The sequence below is a fragment of the Eubalaena glacialis genome, chromosome 9 (assembly GCF_028564815.1).
Source record: "Eubalaena glacialis isolate mEubGla1 chromosome 9, mEubGla1.1.hap2.+ XY, whole genome shotgun sequence".
Classification (NCBI taxonomy): Eukaryota; Metazoa; Chordata; class Mammalia; order Artiodactyla; family Balaenidae; genus Eubalaena; species Eubalaena glacialis.
The window spans coordinates 114276294-114301946 of record NC_083724.1 but is presented as its reverse complement, the minus strand read 5'-3'; the positions used below and the strand labels follow the sequence as shown (position 1 = coordinate 114301946).

Sequence of the window (25653 nt, the reverse complement as noted above, 5' to 3'; positions counted from 1 at the left end):
TTAAAACATAGCCCCCAAATTGTTTGACACTCCTCCCAGTAAGAGATGGCATTTATGTCCTCTCTCCTTGATCTGGAAGGATGTGACTTTTTCAATCAATAGAGAATAGCAGCAGTGATGCTGTAGGACTTCTGAAGCAGTTCATAAAAGACCATACAGCCTCTGCCTGGTTCTCTTGGAATGCTTGCTCTCAGAGTGCTCCCTCTTGGACCCTAGCCATCACTCTGTGAGAGACCAAACTACATGAAGAGACCACGTAGAGAGTCCCAGCTGAGTCCCACCTAACAGACTGAGTCCAGTCCAAATCATTGCAGCCCAAGTACCAGATGAGTAATGAAACCATCTTGGAAGTAGATCTTCCAGCCTCAGCTGTTTCAGTCTTCAGCTATTTGAGTCACATTTAGCCATCTGAGTCTGCCCAACTGAATTCCAGACATCATTGCCTGGCCTGCCCACATTCCTAACCCATGGACTCCATGAACCTGTTAAAATGGTTTTAGTTTCATACTATGAGGATTTGGGCTGGCTTGTTACACAGCAATAGCAACTGATACAAACCATAAAACTCCCCAGAGTCTCAGGAACAGACAGCACCAGATACCCTTCGAACCGGTTTGAAGGTAGAGCTTAAAACTGGATGGTTTTGAGAATCTGTATATTAAGCATTTCAACTCTCAGCTAGTCTCTCTGACTCCATACTCTGGGGAAATTGTTCCTTCCCTTCCCCAACAGAAAACTGTGGGCTGGTCTCTCGGGGGTTTCTAGACTGAGGAAAATCAAGCCTGGTTATATCATACTGATAGCATACTGTAAACAAATTAAGTACACAGCAGGATGCTGATGCCCACTTGTCAGCACTCTTTCCCCTTCAGCTCCCAGAAAATTGACTGCCAGTCTTAGACTCTCCAGAGAGAAGGCTGAAGATGATCAAACAAGAAAAAAATATTAAAGACAAATATTGGGGGGGTCCCTTGTAAAACAGCCCATTCAGATCACCCCCACAATGAAAGCCTGAGTTGACCCACCCACATCCACAGATTTTTCAAATAGCTTTTTCAATTCTCCACTCTTAAATACAATCAAGACTTTAGAGAAAAGTCTCTCAAATAAGAGATAAAGACCAAAACAAAGAGAATATAAGCAGCTTAGAGGAAACAGAGACAATTATAGGGAGAAGAAAATATTTCTTAGAAACTATCATTAATATCTTTAGGGAGACGTGAAGATATTGCACTGATGAGAAAAGAAAGTGCTATGATTAAAATGTATCACACAGTAAGAAACTCCTAGAAATTAAAAAATTTGCTAGCAGAAATTTTTTAAAATTAAAAAGGGCATTTGCAAGATAAATTCAAGGAAATGTCCCTAAAAGTAGGACAAAAAATGAGAAGATGGAAGCTGGGAGTGAAAAGCTAGGGAAATTAGAGAACTTGTTCAGGAAGTCCAACGTCTGAATAAGAAGAGTTTTGAAAAAGAAAAGGCAGGGGGGAGGGAGGGAAGGAAATTGTGAAGGGAATAATTCAAGAAAATGTCCCAGAAATATAGAACCTGAGATTTCAGATTGAAAGGTCCCATTTAGTGCCTGGAACAATGGGTAAAAACTGACCCATATCAACAGTCATCTTTGTAAAATTTCAAAACACTGGGGACAGAGGAAGTTTCAAACACTTCTAAAGAGGAAAGGAAGAAGGTCATAGGTAAAGGTCAGGGATAAGAATGGTTTTGAACTTCATAATATTGGAAGCTAGAGGACAATAGTAGAATGCCTTCAAAATTTGGAGGAGAAAATATCTCAACTTAGAATTTTATACCTAGACAAACTATCAGTCCAGGGTGAAAGTAAAAGTAAAGATATTTTCAGCTGTGCAAAGTCTCCATAAAAGTATTCTACCATAAATGTGCTCCACCAAACAAGGAAGAGAAAGGCAGGATAATAAGAAAGCAGAGGCTCCAACCCAAAACAGAATCAAGGAGAAGCTCCAGGATTAAGGTGAAGGAAAATTTCTGGATAATAGCCGTGAACTAGGTGTAGAGTGCAATTGGTCTACATGAAGCCAATCAGAAGGTTTGGGGGGATATCTACAGAAATATAAATTAGTAGGATATCTGATGTATTTGATTATATCTAGAAGAGAGGGATGCAAATGATGCTGGGGGATGGGTGGAGATTGGAGAAGAATTCGTGATACAGAAATAGAAAACTACAGAATCAGAAAAATAAGATAATTACTAACTCCACGGAAAATCAAATATTGTAGAAGAAAATATATCACATGGCTTGGCTGTAAATAGTATCTACATAGTCATAATAAAATAAGCTGAAAAACAGTCTAAACAGAAGTATGATATGGTTTTACTAAGAGGGCAGGGGAAGGAATGTGTTTGGGATGGGAGGTAGGGAAAGCTAATTCTTTTCTCCGCAGTGGGAATGGATAATGCATAAAACACACAAAAATCAGGAAATAGCAGTATAACTGTGTTATTTAGAAAGATGGAAATAAATATAAAAAATAACAGTTTAAAGACTGCAAATGGGTGCCTATGGGAATTAGGATTTGGGTTTGAGCATTTAGGGAGCTGTTGTTTCATAATAAACCTGTAGAACTAATTGATTATTTTTAAAAATTATTTAAAATGTATGCATATCTTTGATAAATGTAAAATCTAAATTAAAGAAAGAAAACCTTCATATTGCACTAGCTGTGATATATATCCAGTGCTTCAGGAAGGGGGAGAAAGAAAGAAAAATATTCTATCACTTGATATTCTGTCTGATTCCTTCACTCTTTCCCTCCCCCTCCTTCCTCTCTCCCTCCCCTTCTCTTTTTCCATTTATTTGCCTTGCTTTCCTCTCTTTTACCACCATAATTCTTTCTCAATTTCTCTTCAACTTTTTCCCTTTTTTCTCCTTTTCTCTCTTTCTGGCATGACATGTAGCCAAAATATCTTTATTATTATTACTTATTATATTTATTGAACATAATGTTTCCTGTTCTTAGTTCTTAATATTAAAAGCATGCATGGAATGTTCTTTCTTTCCCCCAACCAAAGCAATCTAAGCAGCAAAATCAGTTTAAGTGACTTTTTAACAAGGTGGAGAAATTTTTCATGTAAAGGTGCTCTTAGACTTGGGAGAGATGTCAGAGGTCACTGGGTCCAACCAGTCACCTGGTTTAGGAGACCCCCTCTGCGGTACTTCTGTTCAGCACAGACTACCCAGGCTCTGATTAAACAATGTGAATTTTCAGTCATCAGCCAGGACCTCCAGAGCCAGACAGCTCCGTTGTGAATAAGAGCTTCTAGATGGTGAATGGAAATCTGCCTCTTTCTCTAGGACTTAAAAAAAAACCCTAACACTGCTCCCCATGACAGCTCTTCATACATCATCTGTCAGCAGAAATCCCATCCCCATGAGTGATTTCTGCTCTGGGCGAAACACTACTCTTTCCTGTTGGTTTCTGGACCCTTCTCCACCCTACTCACACCCATGGGCACCCTCTAAGCTGCAACTTACTCTTTCAATCAGAGGCACCTAGAACTGAACATACTTCACCAGGTGTGAGCTCAGTGGTACAGACTGCAGGAGCTCTGTCACCTCCCTTTTTCTGTTCACCATGCTTCTGCTGATGCAGCCCAAGTTTTGAAATAGCTGAATATCTATTTCTCTCAACTCTTGCTGACTTACATCAACCTCAAAGTCATTTAAAAATCTTATTTTCTTCTCTTATGTGTTCCTGAGAGGCCTGGTATCCCATATCCTGTGGGATGAGTTTTTCCAGCATTGCTGTCTTTTTCACATTTATCCCACTAAATCTCTTCTTCCAAGTTTTGGCCCCAATTTTCACCCTGTTTTGAGAAGTTCCTTATGATTCACTTGAATGAACATGTTTGGCTCCCAATTACAAACTGCTCACATTAAAATTACTTCATCACCCAATTCCTAAACAAAATTTACATCACCTCAGCTCCAAGACAGATCCCCTTCAAGCCCCTCACTATATGACCCATGTTGGATCCCCTGGGCCATCGAGTTTGACAATAGGAGGAAGTCCAGGCCAGCCCTCCTCTTGGGTCTCTGGCCTGTGCCTATGATGGGGAGTGGGATTCATGGCCTTTACTGCCTACAACCCTGGACCAGTGTCAGAAAACTTGAGCTGTCTCCTGTAATCCATCATCCATCCCCACATCTTCTGGGAAATGAATGAAAATGAGCCGAGCATGTGAGGACAGATCAGATGGTTGGGTGGGTTCCATACTGGACGCGGAGCAGGGAACCCATGAGGTGGAGGCCCCTGCTCCCGCTGCCTCGGACTCCGTGCCAGCTGTCAGCAGCTGGACACAAGAGAGAGCCACGTCACAGTGAATACTCCATCTGTCAGGGGCTGTCAACTCTGAAAAATGGTAACAATGGCTAACATTTGCAAAGTGCTCTGAGTTTTCAGCATTGCTCTCCCTTGTAATAACCCTTGAGATGGGAAGGCCGGGGAGTAGCAACCCAGTGTGACCGATGAGGAAACCAAGATTTGAAGACGTTCGGAGATTTGCCCACAGCCCCAGCGCTTGGGAGGGTGGAGCTGGAAGCGAGGTGGGGCATCCTGCCTGCAGTGTTCTCACCACAAGGCATCTCTGAAGCCAACTGTCAGGTCAGTAAGTGTTGACCTACCAACTGCGCTGGGCCTATTGCTGGGCTAGATGCTGGAGGGGGTACACACAAGAGTATGACACGTGAACCCTGACCTCCACGAGCTCAGAGCAAGCCATGGCACTTTGTTCAGGCACCTGAGCAGGTGGGGCAGCCTCTGAGCACAAGAGCCATGGAGAGAAGAGGAGGCCCGCTGGGTGCAGGATGCTTCAGGAGAGGGGCAGGGCATGGGCTGGTCCTGCAGGGTGAGCTGTGTTGGAAAGTCTGGGGAGATGGGGGCGGGGGCCAGGCAGTGGGTGGGTGTGAGTGGGGAGGGGAGGGGTGAGAAGGGACCGGCCTAGTAGGGGTCAAGGTGAAGAAAACAGGATGGAGAGGGTGAGCCGGTGGCAGCCATTGGCCTTGAGCAAGGAGGTGAAACCCAGGCTTTAGGCGTCCAGCTCAAGAACATTTATGGGGCTGTGCTGCAGCCTGGGGTGGCAGTAAAAAGAGGAACGTGGTCCCTCCTTCAGGAAGGTGACAGGCAGGATTATCTTACATCCTTGCAGGATGAATGCCTCCTCCCCACACGCCAGTAGCACGAGACATCTTCTACTGTTTGGCACTCAAAGGAATAAGACTTACAATTTTCTAAAATTTGTTTTGGTTTAATTGTAAACAAAGTCTTTTTACTATTATAGCTCAGAATTTCCTTCAGCATGAGCTGTAGAACACCAGCCCTGTTCTCTGTGTGCACTTAAAAAGGGAGAAAACTTAATTCTCCATCCCCCTCTTGGAGAAGCACCATGCTCAATAGCATCTTAAAGGCTCTGATAAGTCCTACAATAAAAGGACACTTTTGCTTTGACCAGAGAACCCTTTTTCAAGGGACTCCTACGAACATCTCATGAAACTAGTGGGCTCACAGTCACTGTCTCATCCCATCCGATCCTCAGAACTGCCCTGTGAGAAGGGGTTATTATCTTTATGTCCAGTGAGAATGCTGAGACTAAGAACTTAGTGTTTTGCCCAAGGACATGCAAGTAGGAATCCTCAGATTAAAGTCTGGACTCAACACTATGAGTCTATGGCTTTGTCTGAAGTCAGGCGTACAGTGTCTGAATCATCTTTTTTTTTTTTAATTTATTTATTTTATTTTATTTATTTTTGGCTGCGTTGGGTCTTTGTTGCTGTGCATGGGCTTTTCTCTGGTTGCGGCGAGCGGGCTTCAGCACTTGTGGCTTGTGGGCTCAGTTGCTCCACGGCATGTGGGATCTTCCCAGACCAGGGCTTGAACCCGTGTCCCCTGCATTGGCAGGCGGATTTTTAACCAGTGTACCACCCTGAATCATCTTTTGAAGACAATTATTGTATTTTTCCTAATTAACAAAGTATACATACTTATTTGGGGGTGGGGTGGATACAGAAAGTTATGGAGGAGGAAATAAAATTCACTAGGAATGACTTAAAGCTGATCAGACATAGATTCTCCAGAGGCCTGGGCTGTTCTGATTCAGAAGCCCCTTTCCTTGGGTACATTCTTCCTCCCCTCACATTTAGCTCTTATTGGCAGGGGGCGTCGGGGCTAGTGGCTGGAGGTGGTTGATGGATTTCAGTTAAGATCAGATGGGTGCTTTGAGATAAACCATAAGATGACAAGCCAGAAAGCATTTATGTTATTGATCAAACAAACTTGTATAAAACCACGCAAGCCAAATTCCTACATCATTTCATGTGTACAATAACTACTTTTTACCAAAACTCTCCTGAACAAGACCTAAACTGACGAAATTCACTGTCTAATTAAACAATAGTTACTTTTTTAAAACGGTAAATGTAAATTCTGGGTTTTGAGAGATTATGTACTTTTCACCAGGACATTCCTATGAAGCTTACAACGACAGAAAAAGATAAACACTGGTTTGTGAACCATGGACAAAAATTGTATTTTAATATTTATATTTCACCTGAACCAGATTAAAAACAAACGATGAAGAAAAGACTAAAAGTAAAAATTAATGAAGAATATATTTTTGTAGAGCAGGCCACTAATAAAGAAATAACAAGATACCTAGATCGTCACATTCACGGAGACAAAGTATATGGGAGCTCCCAGGGGCTGGGGGAAGGGAGTGGGGGATTATTATTTGATGGGTACGGAGTTTCCATTTTGCAAGATGAAACAGTTCAGGAGAAGGGTCGCACAACACTTTGGATATACTTAACTACTGAACTATGTACTTAAAAATAGTCAAGGTAGTGTATTTTATATTATGTGTATTTTAGCACAATTAAAAATTTTTTATTTTAAAAATAAAAATAAATTAGGAGTTTGGGATTAACAAATACACATTACTATATATAAAATAGATGAATAACAAGGACCTACTGTATAGCACAGGGAACTATATTCAATATATTGTAATAACCTATAATGGAAAAGAATCTGAAAAAGAATACATATATATACAAATATATATGTGTGTGTGTATATATATATATGTATAAAACTGGATCACTTTGCTGTACACCTAAAACTAACACAACATTGTAAATCAACCATGCTTCAATTAAAAAAATAAATAAATAGCAAATTATAGTGAAGATATATGTAAAAAAAAAAAAACTAAATATATGATACGGACCTTTGTGCTTGCTGGAAAAAGAGGATGATACGAGAAGGGCAGTGGCCTGGGCCTTCCCACTGTGCTCAGAATAATCCGGGTCCTTCCTCCTGTGTTCTCTGTGCTCAGCCTCGCAGGCCTCCTGTCTGCCCCCCTAGCTTGTCCACTTTGTCTCCATACTGGGGTCTGTGAATCTACTTGCTCCCTGTGCGTAGAACGTTCTTTACCCAGATCTTCACACAACACATATCTGTGCAGCACTCGCTGTGTGCCAGGCACTGGTGTAGGCATTTGGGATGCATGAGTGAGTTGCCTTCATAGAGCTGGCCTTCTACAGGCCATAAACAATATAGTAGTAATCATTTGCAAGCGTAGCTTATTATGTGGTAAGTTAAGTCTATTGGGATAATGGGAAAAAAAGACCAGAAGTGGAGCAGGGTAAGGAGAGTCTCCAGGCAGGTCCTGGAGAGCGATTTTAAACAAGATTCTTGGGGTCAGCTCCAGTGAGAAGGTGACATTTGAGAAAAGACTGGAAGGAGGCAAGATTTCACCTTGCAAACGTGGGGGAACCACTCCTGGCAGATGGAACAGTCAACACAAATTCATCAGGCAGGGACGGAGATGCACAGACAGCTGGGAATTCAGGTCCAGAGTTCAGGTAAAAAAATCAAACTAAGTAAGTATAGTTACAGGAACTCAACTTCACTGGTCGTCAAGGAAATGTAAATTAAAACCACAATATGATGACTCCACAAAAGATAAACATCACTAACACAGGCGAGGACGTGGAGCAACTGGAACTCTCATGCTTTGCTGGAGGAAGGTAAACTGGTACAATCACTTTGCAAAATTCTTGGGCAATATCTACTGAAGCTGAACACAGGCCACCCTAGGACCCAGCAATTCCCTTCCAAGGTATACACCCAACAGAAATGCACCCATTTGCTCACCAGGAGACAGGCACTGAATGATCATAGCGGCACTCTTTACAACAGTCGAAACCTGGAACCTACCCAAATGGCCATCCACAGTAGAAAGGATATTCACACAATGGAGTACTTATAGCAATGAGAACGAATGAACTACTGCTAAGCACAAGGGAACAGTCTCAAACATGAAGCCAGACATGCAGTGAGTGATTCCATGTACATGAAGTTCAAAAACAGGCAAAATCATCTGCGGTGATGGAATATGGGATAGTGGTTATCTGGTTTGGGGGGATTAGGGACCAGAAGGGGCACGAGGGGAGCTTCTGAGGTGCTTGGAATGTTCTGCTCTACACTCAGGTGTTGGATTCTATTCAGTTTGTGAAGAATGTACAAATTGGATTACGACGTCCCCTATCTTTTTCCCCATGTTTCATTTTAGAGTTTTATTTTGGTTGCCTGGGGACTTTTTAAAAAATTCTGTGTCTTTTTCATCCCAGTCACATATATATATCCTGAGATTACAAAAAGAAGTTAAACTTTTTAGAGTTTTTTTAAAAAGACACTTGTTGGGGGGAAAAAAGTCTTTTGGGGGAAAAACCTGGCCTGAGGATGAAGGTTTGAGATTCATCCAACCTGAAGCCACGAGGAGCCCCTTGAGGGGTGCTGGGCTGTGATTCTCTGCTCTCATACCTTTTCTCCCCCTGGACCGAGATCCCGAAGGACAGGGGCTGGGTCTAATTCATGTTTGTAGAAACATTTGGAATACACTGCATGAAGGTTATATAACAGATGTTTGTTGAATGAATAACTGAATGTATGGAAGGAATCCCTGCAGATGTAGAGGCTCTAGAGGTAGAGGACAGTTGTGGACGTTGCATCCGAGAGCCCGGCGTCGTGACCTTCAGTTTCAGCATTGCTGGGTTTCTCCATATGAAAACTGAGGATGCTAATTCTCTCCCCATCTCCACCCTAGACAGTTGTTGGGACAATCAAATGAAATCATTCAAAGAAAGCAGGAAGCCCTTGAGCACACTGATGTGCCTCATTGGCTTCCACATCCATAGATGCAGCTATTGCAGAAGTTTATTCTACTCTCCTTCAATGTAATCACAGTTTCATAATACCATCTGGTGGAAAATGCCTATTATAGATGCCTTCTGCCATTGAATGGAAGCAAGCTTTTTGGACCATGCTGATTTCAAGTGGCAAGAAGGTATTGTCGGAGCTATGAGCTGCCAGAAAGACTCTCATCCACTAGAAGACATGCCTCCCAGGTCATTCCTATACTTTGCTATCAAATGTCTCCTTGCCTGTTTGGGCAGCTTTAGTCATAACAGACAAAGATTGGAAACAACCCAAATGCCTATCAAAAGGAGAATGGATAAACAAGTTGTGCTCTACGCATATAATGGAGTATTACTCAGCCAAAAGAAAAATACAGAGAACAAACTACTGCTATGTGCACTGATATGGACAAATCTTATCACTATAAGAAGTGAAATAAATCAGAAATTAATGAGAGAAAGTCATGTCCTTTGCCTGAAGCTACTGAGTTTAAAAGGCTAAGCTTTATTCCTCCTGCAATTTTAGAGTTTAATAGTTCTGTACCCACTCGTGGGTCTCACATGCAGAGAACGAGACCCCTCCATGTCTGTATCATCAATTACCAATGGTAAGGAGAGGCTCAGCCAATAGCCTGGGCTGCATTTGGGTTCCCATCCTTCCTTTCCCCTATGGGCAGGACACACCAGTATAGGAGTGTTAAAAAAAAATGCTTTGTACCCTCCTACACTGTTGGTAGGAATTAAATTGGTGAAGCCACCATAAAGAACAGTAAGGAGGCTCCTTAAAAAACTAAAAATAGAGTTACCATATGATCCAGCAATCTTACTCCTGGGCATATATTCAGAAAAAACAAAAACTCTAATTCAAAAAGATACATGCACCCCAATGTTCACAGCAACACTATTTACAATAGCCAAGATATGGAAACGATTTAAATGTCCATCGACAGATGACTGGATAAAGAACATGTGGTACATATACACAATGGAATATTACTCAGACATAAAAATGAATGAAATAATGCCATTTGCAGCAACATGGATGGGCCTAGAGATTATCATACTAAGTGAAGTAAGTCAGAAAGAGAAAGACAAATACCGTATGATATCACTTATATGTGGAATCTAAAATATGACACAAATGAACTTATTTACGAAATAGAAGCAGATTCACAGACATAGAAAACAAATTTATGGTTACCAAAGGGGAAAGGGGGTGGGGGAGGGATAAATTAGGAATTTGGGATTAGCGGATACACACTACTGTATATAAAACAGATAACCAACAAGGACCTACTATATAGCACAGGGAACTATATTCAACATCTTGTAATAATGTATAATGGAAAAGAATCTGAAAAAGAATATATATGTATGTATAAATGAATCACTTTGCTGTACACCTGAAACCTTGTAAATCAGCTATACTTCAAAAAAAAAAAAAAAAAAAGCCTTGTTTCACATAAGTAGGACATCACCAGGGTCTCACCAACCAGGGCATTTATTGCTAATATATACATCTCCACAGTGAGATCCCTGGACATAACATTTTGAGCACATTTCCTGCTATTTGTAAGATTACATTCCCAGGAGTATTGGTGACTTGATGGGTGACTAAAACACACTCTTTTTCATCAGAGGCAGTTAGGGGAGTTGTTTGGGGCACAGACTACAGTCAAACTGCCTGGAGTGGAATCTAGCTCTGCCACTTACAGGCTGCTTGACCTTGGACATATTGCTTAGTTCTTCTGTCTCAATAAAGTGGGAATAATAGCAGTACCTACCTCATAGGGCTACTGTCAAGGTTAAATGAGTTAATATATGAAAAGCACTTGGAATTGCCTAGCGCAGTGTATATATTATGAAGTGGTTTTTTCTCACCTCTTCCTCCCCTCCTCCTCCTCCTTCTCCCCATCCCCCTCCCCTCCCCTCCTTCTTCCTCTTCCTTCTCCAATTATTATTATCATCATCATCATTATGATATAATTACTGGGGTTTTTTTCCTGTAAAACGGAGTCTTGGAGCCTCACATTGTAGCTGCCTGCCAGGGACGGTCAAAAGGCGCAGTCACTGCAAATGACTAAGAAGACATTTGTGACTCAGCTGTGGTTTGCTGGCTGCACGGTGGGGAGAGCTGAGCCTTGGCAAACTATTCTCCTGTACGAGGTCTGACCCTCAGGGGTTGAGGCTGAGCTCGTAACCAATAAACGGGAGCGTGTTCGTGAATGTCACCTCAGAGCTCTGTCCCCCAGGCAGTGGGGGGTAGGACGGCGTACACATAAACTGACCATGTGCCTTGGTTCAGACTATTTTGGGAATTTCCCTGATGCCTCTGCCATCACCACCTCAACCTGAAGGTAATTACCCCCTTAACATTTTGGTGAAATCTCCTTTTCTACACGTAATCAGTTATGCTTAGGTTTACACTAGGCTTACAGTTATCTGTGCCCAAGCCCACCTCTCAGCCTGGACTGCACCCCCCTGAGGCCAGCGGGCTCCTCTCACTCACCTCTGTATCCCGACCTTTGTGCAATGTCAGTGCTCCAGAAATGCTGGCTTCCTTACTGAGTTGCACTGAACTTGACTTTGGGAAGTTCCTTCAGCACTCCCAGAACCCTCTTCTGAATCAGGCAATCTGTGTCCTTTATGGGTGGATGTGACTCCAGGAAAACACAGAAAGTAATTCTAAGCTAAGTTTGGTGAATGAACCGAGCAATGCCAATTCCGTCCTATAAATAAATTTACAAGGCTGGTTTTCTTGCGCGGCTAATAAGCCAGGTCTAGCTGCCATTCCGCTAGAAGCGTTCCCAAAATGCCTTGAGCAGGGCCTTTAGAACAAGCGGGTGGAGTCCCCAAGACCAAGGCTGCTCTGGACCCAGCGGGTATTCCTGCGTGGGGCTGTAATGCTCAGATTGGCCACTAGAGGGGGGACGCGTTCCAGACCCCATAGGAGCCTCGCAACTGCTCCAAGAACTTCATAAAGCCCGGCGGCCAGAGCAGCTGCAGTTCACAGCTCAGACAGTACCTAGCAGAGCCGCTGGTGCCTCCACAGAACATCTCCCGAGCGCTGCCCAAGGCTGACCGAGGCGGGGCACCAAGACAGGGACTCCCACTTGGGCACAAGGTTGAGTCTTGCCTCCTGACCTGATCCTCCTGGAGAAGTGACCCCCGAGACCCTGGGCACGGTGCAGCCTCTTTCTATGACTCCATCTGGATTTGGCTGGCAGTGGGAACGACCTCTGAGGGGCTGCCTGGGTCTCGGGGTGGTGGCAGCAGCCAGCTCTCCAGCCACCATGGCAAATGCCAGGAACTGAGGGGACGGTCGCTGCAGCCTCACTGGGGGCCCTCAGGTGAGTCTTGGTGCTGACTCTGTCCTAGCACCTGGGCATAGCTTCCTAAAGGCAGCCAGGGGACACAGGGCGCTGGGTTTGAGCATCCCCAGGATGTGGAGCATGGAGGTGCTAGCGCTGGGTGGGAAAGTCCTAGCTGTCAGCCTGGGGGATCTGCTGGGCCCTCATCCAGCTGCCTGGGCTGGTGGGTGTGAGCCCGCATTTGGGAGCCAGAGGAAGCGATTGCTTTAGTGGCAACTCTGCCAGGCTCATGTCACAGCTCCAGAGCCTATTCAGGGAGCAGATGGGACAGGTGACAGGCCCTTTACGTGTGTGTGCGTGCCTGCAGGTGTGTCCAGTGGTGGAATGTATGAAGGCAGAGCTTATTTATAAACCATCTGTGCCTCTCCAGGTCTGGGTTACAATTTAGATGAACTAAGTACCGTTAGAGGAGGAAAGGGCTTAAAACCGACTTAGCGATTCTGTCTCCAGAGAGGGCCACATTCAGGGTGATCTCTATTTAGTTGTGATGCGTTACGAGCCCTGTAGAGTTAGATGCTGGAACGCAGCAAGGCTTGGGCCACCCCCTCAGCAGGAAGAATTGATTGTGTCCTGCTGCTGCCCAGAGGGGAACTTTTAGCATCAGGCTCCAGCTCTCAGCTCTGGTCTGCATTCGTGATTGCCTTTCGCAAAGGGATCCAAATGGCATTGTTTGTGGGACTGGCTAGGCGGGAGGGTGGCCTCAGGAGACCAGGGACCCCTGTACCTGGCTGCTTGGCAGGATGAGAAGATGCTGAGGGGCTGTTGGTTCTCACCAGACTCCACCACCAACTCCCTGCATGCCCCTGTCCATACAGCCCTCCCACATGCCCTGTCCCACATGAGGCTCGCTGGGACCAAGTGGCTAGCAGATGTGTTCTTCCCATCACAGAGGTGACGGCCTGAGGCTGAACGAGCTCAGCTGATTGGACCAAGTTCCCCAACGATAAGAAGTGGAGCCGGGATGGGACCCCGTGTCCTCTGAGCCCACATTCCCCACAGGTCCCTTTGGTGTCTGCACCCTGCCCGTGTTTCTGTGGCCCTGGTCCCCTCCCTTCCAGCTTTCTTGGCTCCAGGTCACCTAACCTGGCCCTCTTCACTGCATCACTTTGGGCCCGAAAGGGGGCCACCAAAAGGGACTGACACATGCTTCCTGGACAGAGCAACTTCGCGCTAAGCCAGGGCCCTGGGTGGGAAGCCTCACCCTCTCTGACACCCATCGGTTCTTCCCCTCTGGGCCTCGGTTGGCTTATCTTTAGAATGGGAATATGACAGACCGATGCCACCTGCCTCCCTCACAGGGCTCCTGGGAAGCAGAGAGATCCTAAAGGCAAAGGGTCTGTACTGCGGGGGCCGCATGCACACGGGTGTGGGGCTGGGAGGTATTGCTGTGTCGTCACCGCACTTGGCAATTAGTTGCACAGGCTCGGCCCAAAGGCTATAAGACCAATGCCGGGAAGGTCCAAATTCCTGCCCGCCATTCCCCAAGAAAGAAAAGCAGCCCCAGATAAAACCTGGGGCAGACAGAACATACTTCGATTTCATTCCCAAGTAGCAAACATTAGCAGCGCCGGCTGAGCACTTCCAATCTCATGGCGCTGGCATCTGGCCTCCAGCTCAGCCCCTTTCCCCAGCAGGCTCCCCAGGGCTCCTGCTCCACCAGCTGAGGGGTCGGGAGGGGCCGCCCTACAGACACATTCCAGATAATGCGCTGGGCATTCCAGCTCTGATCCAGGAGCTGATGGGCAGAGAGGGAAGCTGGTCCAAGCCCGGCTCCACACCTCCACCCCTGGTTCTCGGAGACCCCACGGGCTCTGGACGGCAGCTGCTGTTGCCTTTGGCAGAGAGAGGGTTCTCTCTCTCAGAGGAGACACCGGCCTCCTGCTTTGCAGCTCCCCAGGACTGAGGCCAGAGGGCGGGGTGCCGCACGAGCGCTTGTGAAACGAGGGAGGGTCCCCCGTAGCTTAGCAGCAGTGGAGCTGCCCAGGGCCGCACCTAGAGGCCCTCCCTGGGTGGAGGACTTAGACGGAGGGCCAGCGTCAGGAGACTCGCAAACTGGGCACAACTGCAGCCCGGAGAAGCGGGGCCGGGAGCCATCTCTCCAGGAACCCCGGAGGGCAGGCAAGAGAGATGCTGGCAGGGCTGCGGGCTCCCCTCCACCCTTCCCTCCCGCTGGCTGGAGGAAAGGCCCACAGGGCCTGGGAACACCCTGAGTGTGTGTGCCTGTGTGTGTGTGTGTGCATGCGTGACCATGTGTGCGGGGCAGACGGCATCTCATTACTTGAAGTCAAGAGCAGAAGCCCCAGCCATCCCTCCTGGGCCAGCGGAAGGACAGGGGGATGGCACCTAGTCAGCTCTGGCCTCCTCTCAGCCCTGAGGTCAGAGGTCTCTGGAGAGAAAAGTCAGGTTGTGAAAATAGGGGATTTGCGTTTGCTGTGCCTGGCAGGGGGGTCTGGCCATTGTCCCTATTTACTGGAACAGGGTGGGTGCCTCCTTTCCCTTCAGTCAGTGGCCACTGTCCCCCCACTGCCACCTGCCAGGCCCTGTCCCCTTCTCACAGCGGTAGACGCCTGGCTTGGCTCTCTGGGCCTCAGGGTTGAGTTGGCTTCACGCTGGGCCTGGGACCCATCCATCCTCCCCGGGGGCTTTTATCTTCCAAAGAATTCACTTTTTAAAAGTGGATTTTGGGGTTCAATATCCAGATAGTCAAAGAGCATCAGAACCGAAAGTCAACGTAAATCAATGGCTAGAACTGAGTAGAAAGTGTAGAGTCACTTGCAAAGTCACCGAGCGTACATGTGGGAAAAGGATACTGAGTATTTTATGTAAATAAATACTTTGTGATCTGGCTCCGCAAATGATTTCTTCTTATTACACAAAGAATGCAAACGTATCATAGAAAACCCAGAAAATCCAGCAAACAAAAATAAGCACAAATTCCCACCATCCCAACCAGAGTCCTGTAATACATGTCTCACCCAGGGAAACCCGGAACATCTCTGAATATCATCTTTCCCATCACATACTTGGGACATGCGTAGATATTACAAAATGGGATCACATTGTGCACACTTGTGTAAACGGGGCTGGTTCATTTCAAATAGCATACACAGCATTTCCCCATGTTGATGGGACATTCTTGGAATTCCATGGGGTCCCCTCCAAGCCCCAGCGATCCAGCCTCAGGAGGCCATCGGACACCAGGGCCCTCCCCAGTCTAAGGCTGCCCAGAACTTAGTGTCTGGGGGACCTCACCGAGGCCACCTGCCCCTTGGGCTCCCATGGGGGTGAATCCCTGCTATGGTCCCCTGAACCCAGCCCTTCTAACCATGCCAGCCCGGCCAGGTTTGGGAGCAGTTCTGGTCTTAGCTGTGTTGGCTGGTGGTCCCTGTACCCCATTTTATGTCTAGTTTCCCCCCATTTCCAACACAGAGCAGAAGCCCAAGTCTCCCTGATGTGCCCAGGGCTCCAGAATCTTGGAAACTACTCTGCTTGGGTCAAGAGGGTTGGCTCCTCCCAGCCTCACCCAGCATGGCCTTCGGTGTCCCCCAGCGCAGGGCTCCAGCCCCACCAAGACCTATGAAAGGGAGGGGACGGATCCCATGGTCAGAAAGGTCCAAAGGGCCTTGGCCTCCCCAAGCCAAGGAAGTTGAGGAGGGGGAATTGGGGTCCTAAGGATCCGGTGGCTGATGCCTGCTGATGAGGGAGGCTCCCAGTGTTCAGGCTCAGGGTCACCACTCATCTGTGTCTCCACCTACAGCTTATGTCCTTTCTCTCCCCCCTGCGTCCTCCCTTCCTCTCCTGCTGCTGCTGCAGGACGCGATGGAGAACAAAGCCATGTACCTGCACGCCACCGTGAGCGACCGTGACTCTGGCTCCATCTTTGAGGAGCCCTTTGATGGCAGGAGCCTGTCCAAGCTGAACCTGTGTGAGGACGGTGAGTGCCTCTGGCTCGGTCTTAGGCGCGAGATCAGCCCTGTCCCCTCCACCCGATCCTGGCATTGCCCCAGGGTGCTGGTGACCGCCCCCCCTCCCAACTCACACACACACATAATACTGCATAGGTTGAAATGCGTGCTCGGAAAGGTCTTTTCTGTGTGTTTTCTCATTCATGCATCTCAACACACCTGTGTGACCAGCAAGATGAGATGCATTTTACAGATGAGCTAGCGGAAACTGAGAAAAGCATTAAGCATCACACAGCTCGTCGGTCATAGAGGGGCCCCAGCACTGAGTCTCCTGACTCCTAGGGCAATCCTTTTGCCTCTCTGCCATCCTCTCCTCTGGATGAGGCTGGGGTCATGCAAAAGGCAGCTGAACCAAGAAGCCCAGACCCTCTCGGGTGACGAACCTCCAATGCACTTCCTAAAGCGTTTGCAAGGAGGGAACGCACCTCTCCAGGTGCCCATCCTCCCCTGGGACTGAGGCCTCAGGTCATGGCACAGGAAGGGGCCCCATCCTAGTGACCCAGACAGCACTGCACCTTTGGGGGCTGGTTATTTGCTAAAACTCTGGAGATTCAACGGATGCAGTTTCCTCTAGAGGAGCTCAGAGCACCTTGCTAACAGCCAACTCCTGTGCATCCAGCACAGAGCTCGATACTTAGTAGGTGCTTAATAAATGCTTATTGCCTGAATGAATACATTCCTCTTTGCAGTGAGTATAGGAGATGAGAGCTTCATCCCCACTTCAAAGATGAGTAGAAGGAAACTCACAGGAGAGTTTTGTAAAAACTTATGGTCAATGAGATGGAAACAGGCTGTCTTAGGGTTCTCCAGAGAAACAGAAGCACGAGGATGTCTACACACACAAAGAGACTGATTATGAGGAATTGACTCACATGGTTATGGAGGCTGAGAAGTCCCACGATCTGCTGTCTATAGAGTGGAGACCCAGGGAAGCTGGTGGTATAGTTCAGTCTGAGTCAGAAGGCCTGAGAACCAGAGAAGCCAATGGTGTAGATCACAGTCTGAGGGCTGGAGAGGATGAGATGATATGTCCCAGCTCCAGCTGTCAGGCAGGAAGCAAAAAGTGAATTCCCCCACCTTTTGTGCTACTCAGGCCCTCAACTGATTAGATGAGACCCACCCACATTGGGGAGGACAATCTGCTCTACTGATTGCACCAATTTAAAAGCTAATCTCATCCAGAACACCCTCATGGACACCCAGAAATGATGTTTAATCTGGTTACCCTATGGCCAACCAAGTTGACATATAAAATTAACCATCCCAGATGCCTTTATGCAACCTTTTTCTCAAGCACCATGTTTCATTGTGCTCCACTCTGCCAACTGCCTTTGTCTTGAAATTACTCAAAATTAGAAATGACTCCCCCTCATTCAACCCCATCTTTCCTCCCATGAGGTGCTGAGCGTAGGAAGGGAAGTTGGGTGGCTCAGAAAGGCAGGGATTAGGGATTGTCTCAGGAGGGAGAGGAGACAGGAGGTTTGGGCTCTTCACCTGCCCTAGTAAACTACCCACCATCAGAGCCCTTCCTCTGAATTCCAGTCGACCACCACATTTTGAGGACCCACAATGTGTAAAGCTATGGGTTAGGTGCCAGAGATGCTCCAGAGAGAAATTAAACCATCCTTGCCCTCCAAGAGCTTCTGAACCCAGTGGGAGGGACTGGCATGGGGACAATTACCCACCATGTAAAGGAGGTAAAAATATGTGTGATTATTAAAGTCAAGCAGGGCGAAGGCTTTCTGGTAAAGGCCTTAAAGACTGAATACAATTTTGTAAGAGAAGAGGTAGTTGGGGAAAGGTATTACCAGCTGAGTTGCACCAGACAGGCCAGTGTTTCTGTTAAGTTAATGACACCTGGGAAGAGAGGAAGGCCCGAAAGGAGCTGGGTCACTACCAATGCTCAGCTCTTCCCCATCAGTACATCAGCAAAGCCAAGCTGGCTTTCACATCCTTCATCCACCCTCTCCCCACTGGCCCATCAGTAAAGAGGCCTGATTTGGCAAGAAAGAACTGGGGTACAGCTCAGAGGGGTAATTGCAGGACCACCAGGGCCATCCTGGGGTGCCAGTGGGGAAGGGCATGGCAGGGGGACCCCAGGGGTGGGGAGAGGCCTGGGGGAGTGTCATTGGGCCATGGTCCCCCCTTCTCTTGACCTCATCTTACCTCCCCTTTTCTGAACCTGAGATTTAAAAAAAGGCCATTTGGACCAGAAGGACTGAAAAATAACAGTAACCCCAGCCATGGGGAGATCTGGTCAGGGGGCAGTTTAGAACCAGGCCAGCAAGTGTCCCAGGGGTCACCTGAGCCACAGCACCCCATGAAGTGTGGACAGCAGAGGTCGGAAGATGTAGGCTGGAGGCTGACTCTTCCCTCCCCTGTCCCCGCCCCGGGCATGTGACCTGATGGGCACGTCCCCTCTCTGGGCCTCAGTGTCTCCATCTCAGTGCTCCACAGGGGCAGAGGGGGTGTCTCTGAGCTCCCATCCAGTCCTAAAATTCTGTGCACAGAAACAGACTTGGATGTTGTATTTGCGGTGTGGTCCTTTTAAAACTTAAGTTGGAGTAAAGCCCAGCAAAGGCTCCCACGTTGAAGGGAATAAAAATCCAGGCACTGACTGTGGCCAAGGAGGCTCTGACCCTCACAGTGGACCTGCTGGCACGCTCTACCCGACGTACACTGCCCCCAGACCCTCCAGGCGTCCCCCTGACCTCCTTCTGGTCTTTGCTCAAATCTCACCTCTGTGTCAGGGCTTCCTGTCCTCCCCTGCACACCCATTTCCCTGCTTCTCTTTTTCCTTTTTCACCTAGTCCTAGTCTCCTCAACACACTATATCATTTTCTTATTTATCATGTTTATCATTTACTCTCTGTTCCTCATGGGAAGAACATAGGCTGGACCAGCACAGGCATCTCTGTTTTGTTCATCAGTGTCTCCCAGCCTGGTGCACAGCAGGTGCTCCTAAGTATCGATATTCGTTGAATGACTGAATGAGCGAACTAGTGGCTGAGCAAACACAGGGGTCCTTGAAATCTAAAGGTGGCAGAACAAATAAATGCTAAACCTCATTTCCACATTGTCTGGGTCTCCTCCACGCTTCATTCCTGGACGCCAGACATGGGGCCGGGGGTGGAGGGGCGGCCGTGAAGACCCCGGAAAGACTGGAGTGTTGAGATGAAATCACCACCTAAAGGCTCCTAGGTTTCTGGTTTGATTTTTTCCCCTTCCCTCTCATTTCTAAGAGGAAAATGGTGAGCTCCGACTTGGGGAAATTCAAGCCAGATTTGATCTGTTTCCCCAGCACTTTGCTGCTTTGATCCTCATCTCTGCAGAGTAACAGGAGAGGGGGGAAGGGGTGGGGCTGGTAGGGGCGGAGGGAGGTTGATGGGAAAGCAGAGGTGGACAGAGGTGGGGACCCTGCCAGCCAACCCCCCCCCCGCCCCCCCCCTCGCTCCGGGCCTTGAGTAAATGAAAGCAGTGTTGTCTGCTAGGCCTTGTAGGAGCTGCAAGTCCCTCCCAGGATTTTCCCCTTGGAAGCGGGGAGATGGGAGGCGAGGTGGTGCCTCCTCTTGGCCCCGGGGATCTTGGGATCAGGGAGAGCAAAGCTGCAAAACTGCAGCCTAGATATTGAGGTATGACTCAGGCCTTAACGCAGGTGGGACTTTAAAGACAGGGTGTAAACATGGTGTTATTTACAGGTCCCTCCCCCCTCCCCTCCTCTGCTCTCCCCTCCCGTCGTCTTCTCTTCTCCTCCTACCTGCCCCCATCCCTTCCCTTCTGTTCATGCGCCAGGTGAGAAGGAAGCTGAGGGGCTATTACGCGCCCGCCATGACAGGCTACCCTGCCCCTCTCCCGCATGGTGCCACCCACATCCTTCCAGGGCTCTATCCCTCGCACCCCTGCTCCATGGTGACACCTTTGGGACCTCTCCATCCTCTGCACCCCTTGGCTGGACCACCTCTCAGGACCCCGCCGCCTCCTTCCTGTGTCTGAGCCCCGCTGTGGGTGGGAAGACGCCCAGGCAGGGGCCGCCTCACCTCCCGGGCTCCAGCACCTGTGTGGCTGGAATTGCTGGGTGGGCTCGTGGCAGAACGCGACCTGCAAGGTCTTCCAGCCAAGCCCCCTCTGACCTCAGGGCCCACCAACACCTCCCTTGGAGCAGAAACCCAAACGGGCTGTCTGGGCCTGCGACCCCTCCTCACCCCCCCTCCTCTGTGCCTCCCTCCCCCTCCCCCTCCCCCTCCCCCTCCCCCTCCCCCTCCCCCTCCCCCTCCCCGGTCCTGCCTTTCTCTTCCCGCCCGGACAGCTGAAGCCTCTGCAGTCTGGCGCCCAGAGGCGGAGGGGTGGGCGTGGGTGGTGTTCAGCCGGGCCTGACTCCTCCATGGCCCTCTCCAAGGGCCAGAGAGAGGTGTTAGTGTCAGAAAAATATTGCAGTCACGCTCACCCCGTGGCCTCGGGCCCTCCACCACGCTCCCAGCATCATCCATCGTCTGCAAATGGGAGGCTCGCAGAGGTAATGAGTTACACATGCTCCTGGCCGCGCCCAACGCCTGCAAGCCAGGCCGCTTGCTGAGTTTAGGGCCTGAGCTCCCCATTCCTGCGTCCCTGCCCCATAAAACTAAATTATTCTCCTAAGGGAGTCCCCACATCTACTTTCTCATCCATCAAATCTCCCTGGTTCATCTGGCGTAGCTGAGGACTGCCGGGCAGCTGCCCAAGGGTGGGAGTGGATTTCCTGGGAGGGTCTGGCTGGGGCCTCACAGAGGGTCCGGCCCTCTACAGGTTGGAGAATCCGGCACTGAAGCAGGAGAATAGCAGAGATGTTAACTCATGCGGTGCCGTGGTACGCTCAGCTCCCCCAGCTCACTGGGGGCTGGTGGCCAGGAAGGATCCTGGATCTCTTGGGCCCCAGGGACTGTCCCTCCACAAGAGGGGGGACAGCCCAGGGAGGTGCCAAGATGTTGAACTTTGGCAGGTCTGGGCTCGGCGCGGGGTGTCTTCTGTTGCCCCTCCATTCCCACCCGCTGCCACTCGCCGCTCTCTGCCTTGTGGGGAGGGAGCCGCCCTGGCAGGACGGGGAGGATGGAAGATGGGAGGTTGCGTGTTTATCCCCAGCTCCTGCCCTATGGGGTCACCTTGGGCCACTGCGTCCTTCCACCCGAGGTCACAGCCCCTTGTAAGCCACGCTCTCCGCTCGGGCTTTCTCCTTCTAGGCTCCAGTAACTGCTCCCTTCCTGGGCTTTGTAACCGAGGTGGTTACAGCCCAAGGACACCACTCTGGCCCTTGTGGGCATCTTACACCCTTGGCCACACCTTTGCATATATTCCCTTTATTAAATTCTATGACATTTCCTAATTTAAGTGGGCCGTCTGTTTCACTGAGGCCCTGACCCTCTCATCCTCAGTGTTCCCATCTGTAAAATGGGAATAATGTTATTCAACTCACAGGACCCATGGGGGAATCGGGTGATATAACCCGAGTAGAGCACCTTGGACACAGTGCACCCTCGATACACACTGATTTCACCTCCCTGCCCTTTGGGGAGTCCCCTGCACATGTTGGGGAAATGGAGAAGGACAGGGGGAGACAGGGAGGTCAGGGACAGCTGCTGCCACCCAGGGTCTCCCAGGAAGCACCCACGCCACTTCTCAGAGACCCCTGGCCTGGACAGTGTTTTTTTCTGTTGTTTTTTAAAAAATTTATTATTTAATTAATTAATTTTTGGCTGCGTTGGGTCTTCGTTGCCGCGTGCGGGCTTTCTTTAGTTGTGGTGAGCGGGGGCTACTCTTCATTGCGGTGCACGTGCTTCTCATTACAGTGGCTTGTCTTTGTTGCGGAGCACGGGCTCTAGGCATGCGGGCTTCAGTAATTGTGGCTAGCGGGCTGTAGAGCGCAGGCTCAGTACTTGTGGCGCACGGGCTTAGTTGCTCCACGGCATGTGGGATCTTCCCGGATCAGGGCTCGAACCCGTGTCCCCTGCATTGGCAGGCGGATTCCTAACCACTGCGCCACCAGGGAAGCCCCTGGACAGTGTTTTAAGGCTGGTTCCTCCTTCTGCTAAAGAAAGCAGAGTTTTGGTTAGTGGACTTCCTCGTGAAGCCTAAATACTAGAGGAAACCAAGCAAGTTCTTTTAGTCCTAATCCCCAAAGAGTACAATAGGATCTGTAAGAAATATTCTGGGTCCCGAGGGCACCTGGCTCGGTGGCAGGTGTGAGTCTGTCCACCCCCCGACCCCCATCAGAGACAGTAGGTCCCTGAGGTTGGCTACCAGAAGAGTCGAGGGGTGCATTTCATTGTTCCTGGTGGAGGATGGCATTTGGTGCAGACTACACACAGCCTCACTCGCCCCGGGCACCTGAGTCCACACAAGGACCTGGGACCTCCTTCATCTAAAGAGGACGGGGTTTTACGGTGCTGCTGGTGAGTGCAGAAATAATAGGTCTTGGTTCCTGCCCTCAAGGAGCTTAAAGTCCCCAGAAGACACAGACCCCGCATTATAATGTGATTCATTTTCTAATGGAAGTGCAGTTTAGAGGGGAGAGTTCCGCAGTCTGCCTTGGGAAGGAAGGAAGTTCTCTCCTGCAAAATCAGGAGCGTGGAGGCGTGTCCTTCCCTTCCCAGCGATGCTCCGCTCTGTGGATGCGGTGCACTTGCAGAGTTAGGTTTAACCAGGGTCCGAGTGCCGCCCAGTGAGAGGAAGCCAGAGAGGGACGAGAGAGGGGAGGCTGTGGGAGAGAGTGGATAACATAAATCATGGAATGCAAGTCGGACAAGAAGGGAAGGCTGGATGGGAGATGGGAAGGGTGGTGGAAAGACGGTGGTGGGGTCCATGGTTAAGTAGGTCCTGGTGAGGTCAGGGAATGCCGAGTTGGCGTTCTGGATGGAGGGCACCAGGAAAACCTGAGAGGTAGCTCTCACCTGGGACGTGTGAAATTGGGATTAAGAAAGGACCTTGATTATTGGTAGAGCCAATCAAAATGTCATGTGAGCCACATGTGCAATTTTAAACTTTCTAGTAGCCACACAAAAAGGTAGAGACACAGATGAACCGAATTTAAATACAGGAATATATTTGATTTAATCCAGTTTATTCAAAATAGTATCAGTTCGATATGTAATCACTGTAAAAGTGATGGAGATATTTATACATTTTTACTCGGGCTGAGCCTTCAAAATCCGGTGTGTATTTTGCATTCCGAGCCCGTCTCATTTTTGCCCACATTTCGAGTGCATCAGGGAGGACGTGCCATTAGGAGAGGGAAGATAAGGAAGAGTCAGAACTGGAGATTGAGAGAGAGCCACAGTGAGCGCAGAGATGGGGAGGGGAGCAGGTGTCCCTTAGCAACAAGGAGAAGTGTACAGTCGTGTGATGTGAAAGCTGGGATTTTTAGGGAGAAGAGAGAGAAGGTTCTGGAAGTAATGAGGAGCAAAGAAAACCACCTACCGCACCCTTAGGTCAGTTGCATGAATGTGGGAGAGAGAAATCCATACTTGAGAAGACAAGGGAAGCAGGGTTCAGTTAGAAGAAGAAAGAAAAGGAAATGTTCGAGCAGAGGTTGGGGAAATCAGGGTTTTTTGGATGACTGGCTGGGACATCTTGGGCCACAGCGGGAAGGTTTCAGCAGATGGGGATGGAGATGTCAAAGGAGAAGAAACAAGGCTGTCTGGGGATTATGGTGGGTGATGGGGAGCCCTGGGGCTTCTGTGGGGCTGATAGAAGTCGGGACCGAGGACTCAGTGAGGTTGGGGTACTGGTCTCAGGGCAGAACTGCTGGCAAGACTGAGTGTTGGTGATAGGGGTCTTGCCAGGAGCACACAGCCCTAGGGCACCAGCGCCCCCTTCCCAACTGTGGTGTGTGGGCCAGTGGAGGGGGGCCTTGTCCTGGAGCGCCAGGAGCTCTGGAGATCATTTTGGCTCTTGTGGAGGCAGGGAGATCGGGGGAGGCCAAGAGAGGTGGAGGGAAGGGGGCAGGGGTCCTGTAGCAGTGATGATACGATGTGATACATACAAGCGATCATGATACAGTGGTTGCCCTTGATGGAACACCAGGCTGTGCTCAGGGCTTCAATACATTGTCTCCAAAGCACAGGGAGCTCAGCTTGGTGCTCTGTGATGACCTAGATGGGTGGGATGGTGGGGGCCAGGGATGGGAGGGAGGTCCAAGGGGGAAGGAATATATGTATACGTATAGCTGATTCACTTCGTGGTATAGCAGAAACTAACACAACACTGTAAAGCAATTATACTCCAATAAAAAAAAATAATTAAGGTAAATTAAAAAAAGTATCTCAGGACATATTATTATTCCCAGTTTGTCGCTGAGAAGGTAACATCTTAGGTGAAGCAAATTGCCCAAGGTAACCCATGTAGTCAGAGGCAGAGCCTGGATTCAAATCCACATCTGCCTGGTCCCTAAACCCCGCCCCTCAGCGTAGCTCACCCTGTTCACTGCGGTTCCAGGACTCGGAGACCCTGGACTTTCAAGAGCTAGGCTGCTGGTGGTGAGGGGCTGAGAGTGGATTCTTGGAGTTTCAGGTTTCAGAGGTGGAGACGTCCTGGGCAATGACAAAGCTAGGACGGGGCCGTGGGAATAAATGGCTCTGTTGCAGGAGAGAGATGGAATGAATTATTCTAAGAGGAAATAGATATAAACCCAAATAGGTTTGGACAAGAGCACAAGGACGGGGTCTTAAATGGCTTCAGAGGGAAGCCTGGGTGGGACACTATCCTCTACAGACATTAGGTCAGAGAAATGCCCCTCTCTCCCCAGCATCCTCCCCCTTCCCCCCACCATCTCCTGGGGCTTCTGGGCTGGAGTCTAAACTGCATATGCAGAGTTCAGCAGTAGGTTTCGGAAGATATAAACATGGCCATGAAGAGGGAGCCCAGCAGGGTAGGGCTGGCCGGGACCCTGCCCTGCAGACGCAGATGCTGGTTAACCTAAGGCCCAGCCACAGAGCCGATGGGGGCCCGTGATGGTTCCAGCCTTCCGCACAGTGTCCTGAAGCCCACCTGTTCCCTGGTACCTTCCTACTTCCTGCTATCTGGCTTGAGATTGAGTTCAAGTCAAGATAACCCA

General features: G+C 49.0%; 1 protein-coding gene across 1 annotated transcript in view; it reads left to right on the top strand.

Annotated features, from left to right (window-relative positions):
- The first annotated feature begins 16425 nt into the window (after nt 1-16425).
- The window catches only part of SCARA5 (scavenger receptor class A member 5), a 110484-nt gene continuing 101256 nt past the window's right edge, over nt 16426-25653 (top strand). Inside the window, exon 1 of the mRNA XM_061199444.1 lies at nt 16426-16540. Within this exon, the coding sequence (XP_061055427.1) occupies nt 16426-16540 (115 nt within the window). The remainder of the gene's footprint in view (nt 16541-25653) is intronic.